Genomic DNA, 4,273 nt, shown 5'->3' with positions numbered 1-4,273 from the left:
AGGACCACTGAGGGTTGAAATGAGGGATGCTCTGCAGCCTGACCGTTGCTCACCCTGCCAAGTTTGAGATCACAATTCTTCCAAGTGTCTTTAATCTTCTTCACTGCAGAGCCAGAGCTGCGCAGGAATGGGCTTTCTACAAAATGTTCTTTTTATTTCATTCAGGCTGTATATTTATTGACCATAAAAAGTATGTTGTGTTTTTACTTTATTCCGCCACTAGGGGGAGACGTTGAGAGGAAGGGGCCCTCACACGATTGGACCATTTTGTTTACGCAAAGAAAATCAATTAATTTTTCTCCACCTCTTGTGATTTTTATTGGCTTTACGTGCTTCTATTAGTCTCGTAATTACTGTAAAGAAATAAACATGGAGCAGATGATGAAGTCATATAGCCGCATCGATGAAGACAGGGCTGTTAGTAGAAAACGGGGCCCTCACACACCAGAGGGCCCTTGCAATTGAAGTTTTTCCAGCAATAATCCTAAAAGTAAAATTTGCTGAAACACACTGAACGGAGCAGCAACTGTATGAAGACTCTGTCATTACATACAGCTGAGATTTGGCTCATACTTTCCACCTCTCAATGGTCGACTTTTGTTCTAAAAAAAAAAAAAAAAAAAAAAAGGAGAAAAACTTAAGAAGAGGATGAAGAAAGACATGGCGGAGCAACAATGTAAAAAAAAAAAAAAAAATCATGGTAAAGTTTTAAGGGACTAGAATGGATTTTCTTTATGTTCATATAGACTGTGGCACAAACTCCCCTCGAAAGTAATAATAATAAAACCCTTCAGCCTGATTCCTGGTCTTAGTTTTAACTGATTCAGAGTCAGGTGTCCAGTCAGCAGTAATTAGCTGTACTGGTTGTTAGACACCTAACAGGTTGTACTGTTTTCTGTGGGTTAAATGCCACCTCTTCCCCCCGTGGAGCCTGCTACCCGCAGCCGCTAGACAGCCTGTGGTCGGGACTACACCTCGGAGCCAAACAATTACATCAAGGTCATGGAGAGGTGGAATGTTCTGCCGATTAGTCCGGCAGCAACCCGCAGAGCCCATGTTCACTGTGATGACAACAGACCAAAAAACCAAATTCAAACTGTACTTGACTGAGTCCAAAAACACATCACAGACCAAAATTTTGATCTCTTATTCAATTAGGTTAAAATAAACTCGAACTGTAGAGTATTAAAACAGATCTGAGCTGTAATTGCTGTTCCAAACACACGTGGAGGTGTTTTAACTACACCAGGACCTGAAGACCCTCACGGGGCTGCAAGCTTCCTCAAATGAAACCATTTCATAACTTCACAGTCCAATAAAACGCTTTTGTTCCATGGTCGTTATTTAATTGAGTCCAGGAGCAAAATATAGCTCAGAAAAAAAATACTGAACCATCCTTGTTTACCCCAAAATAATACTCAGTAATGCCTTTATCTATCTATCTATCTATCTATCTATCTATCTATCTATCTATCTATCTATCTATCTATCTATCTATCTATCTATCTATTCATACATACCCCCCCACTGGACATGAGATACAAGCAGTTTTCCTCGGGGGTCTGTCTAACTGTTGACACTAAACTTGCGATTCTTGCTGAGTGTTTATTCCAAACGTGTTTCTTTTAAGAGAAAGTGGGTTTTACAACACGCGTGCGTTGTTTGGATTTCACACCGTCATTATGATACATTCAAGAAGGTTTAAAAGACAAAGAAAAAAAAGAACATTTGTTTCTCTCTCCGACCTTGTTTTGAATCTTAATGTTAACCTATTGGCTACAAAAGAAATTTAGACTCCATAAAAATATATATAACCAAGGCGAACAACAACTCCCGACTGATTAGGTTTGTTTTATTGGCTCTTCTCTTAGGAACCTCTTTGGGTTGCGTTAAACATCAGCAGCTTGTGTCCGTAATTAAGCCTGGATTTCGTTAGAAAATCTGAGATATCTTCATGTCTTGCAGTTAGTATCGGTGCTCATTGATAGGGAGATTGACTAAATGATGAGACAAGAGGGGTGTGACCATCCCAAAAGTTTTCTTCAATGGGCCACCTGTAGAGGCGGCGGGCGCTGTGTATAAATACTCCCCCCTCCTGAATGGGTGTTCAGTCCTGAGGGAGAGACAGAGAGACGAGTTCGGTTTTTGGGGAATCTGGCTTTGGTGGATTATGAATGCTTTTGGACACCAACCATCTAACCAGCAGACCAGCCCTATTCAGCACCACAGCGCACAGGAGCTCCTGGACATGGCCGTGTACTGCGACAACTACGGTGTTTACCAACAGAACCTCCACCACCATCACCCCCAGAGGCCGCCGACTCACCCTTCCAGCTACAGCCTCGGAGAATACACCTCCCCGTCCACGAACCCGTACCTATGGCTAAACGGACCGGGGATCAACTCCTCTCCGTATCTCCCCGGGAACAACGGCACGTCCTACATTCAGTCCGGATACGGGTCGAACCAGAGGCAGTTCTTGCCTCCTCCCACCGGGTTTGGTGGAGCAGACCTGGGCTGGCTTTCCATTTCAAGCCAACAGGAGCTCTTCAAGATGGTCAGACCACCTTATTCATACTCTGCTCTCATAGCAATGGCTATCCAGAACGCCCAGGACAAAAAGTTGACTCTCAGTCAGATCTATCAGTACGTAGCTGACAACTTTCCTTTTTACAAGAAAAGCAAAGCTGGATGGCAGAACTCGATTCGCCACAACTTGTCACTGAACGACTGTTTTAAAAAAGTTGCGCGTGACGAGGACGATCCCGGTAAGTAGGCTCATCAATCAGTATCATTAGACACATTTTAACACCTGTGTTGTGACATTCATTCTCTTTTGAAAATTAGAAGTTCAACCTTCCATTCGTTGTAGAAAGAAATAGATTTATTTAGATTTAAAAAAACAAAAATAACCAAGTTGTGTTGTTGCTCTTCCAGGTAAAGGTAACTACTGGACGCTGGACCCCAACTGTGAGAAGATGTTCGACAACGGGAACTTCAGGCGGAAGAGAAAGAGGAGAGCAGACCTAAACGGAACCGACAGCAGCTCTCTCCCTGTCAAGTCTGAGGACGGCCAGCACAAGCTCTCTGACACCGCCAGCCTGCTGAGCTCCTCTCCGCCCAGCCTGCATGGCTCCCCGGCCTCCACGGAGCCCAAGTCGTCCCCCTCTCCCCCCGGGGAGCACAGTCCCTGCTTCAACAGCTTCGTGTCCAGCGTGAACTCGCTGCTGGCGGCCAGCGGGGCTACAGATGGGCCCCGGGGCGGCGCAGAACGGGACTACGGATCCGGACACGTCCCGGGGTTATCACAGAGCAGAGAGGGCATGTCTGGACTGGGCTCCTACTCACCCACTTTAATCTCTCCTCTGAACTCCGACAACAACAGAATGAACTATTACACGTCAGTGCAGAACCTCTCCAACCACTTCAGTGTGAATAACCTCATCTACACCCGGGAGGGGACAGAGGTGTAGACTGGCCTCCATTTCTAATGTTAATACGTAGCTTTCTCTGGTTTTGGTGATCTCAAGTAACCGCTGGAATAAAACAGTTTACCACAACATGCTTTTCAAACTGAGCAGAAAATGTAAATGAATCAGAAAGCTACATTTTTAATATGCAACATGTAAAAAAGAAGTCACAAACCTAATGAGTGCGTTATTTTTACTACTTATTTGATATGTCGTAGCTGCTCAGCTTGGAGCGAGTTTGTCTTTGAAATGAAGACATGTACAGAAATTATTTTCATAAGAAGAAAATGTGGCCTGTGTGTCAGATTGTGTTTTATTTAAACTCACGTGGATGTTTGAATAAAAATCATTTATTTTAACTCTGTGCTTGAAGCTTATGTGTCATTTTCAGTCTTTTCAGTTCAGCATCAGAAGAAAAACAAGGACCAAGGCTGATATTTATTGTGATAAAAATGTGATTGTGATTTGTCAACTGGAATAAAAACTTTCTATAATTTCCATATTGGGATAGCAATATTTAGCTTTCAATATATTTATAGGAATTATCTGGTGTTTTATGATATAACTGTAAACAAAATGTATACAGAGCGCACACACGCACACTTTTGAACCCTCTTTTTTGTTGAATATTTCCAGTTTTGGACACCCCGTGATGCTTTCTCTGGCTTCAACAGAGAGAAAAAAAAAAAAAAAAACCTCCCCAAAGAAAGTCCAGATTTTGTTCTCAAGCACTAAACATTTAACTGGAGTGAAATAAATTGGTAAATAAACCAGAATACACGCTCCAGAGCTTGTCAGAATAT

The 4,273-nt window shown here is 42.9% G+C and overlaps 1 protein-coding gene across 1 annotated transcript; it reads left to right on the top strand.

Annotated features, from left to right (window-relative positions):
* Positions 1-2,170: 2,170 nt before the first annotated feature.
* foxi1 (forkhead box i1) lies at positions 2,171-3,473 on the top strand (the record flags this gene model as incomplete). The annotated part of the gene is made up of 2 exons (XM_079260975.1): positions 2,171-2,768; positions 2,938-3,473. The coding sequence occupies 2 exons, from the start codon at positions 2,171-2,173 to the stop codon at positions 3,471-3,473; spliced, it is 1,134 nt and encodes a 377-aa protein (XP_079117101.1).
* Between the last annotated feature and the right edge of the window lie 800 nt (positions 3,474-4,273).

The sequence above is a fragment of the Telmatherina bonti genome, assembly GCF_933228915.1.
Source record: "Telmatherina bonti genome assembly, chromosome: 21".
In the NCBI taxonomy this organism is placed as follows: Eukaryota; Metazoa; Chordata; class Actinopteri; order Atheriniformes; family Telmatherinidae; genus Telmatherina; species Telmatherina bonti.
This window is presented reverse-complemented; position numbering and strand designations above follow the sequence as displayed.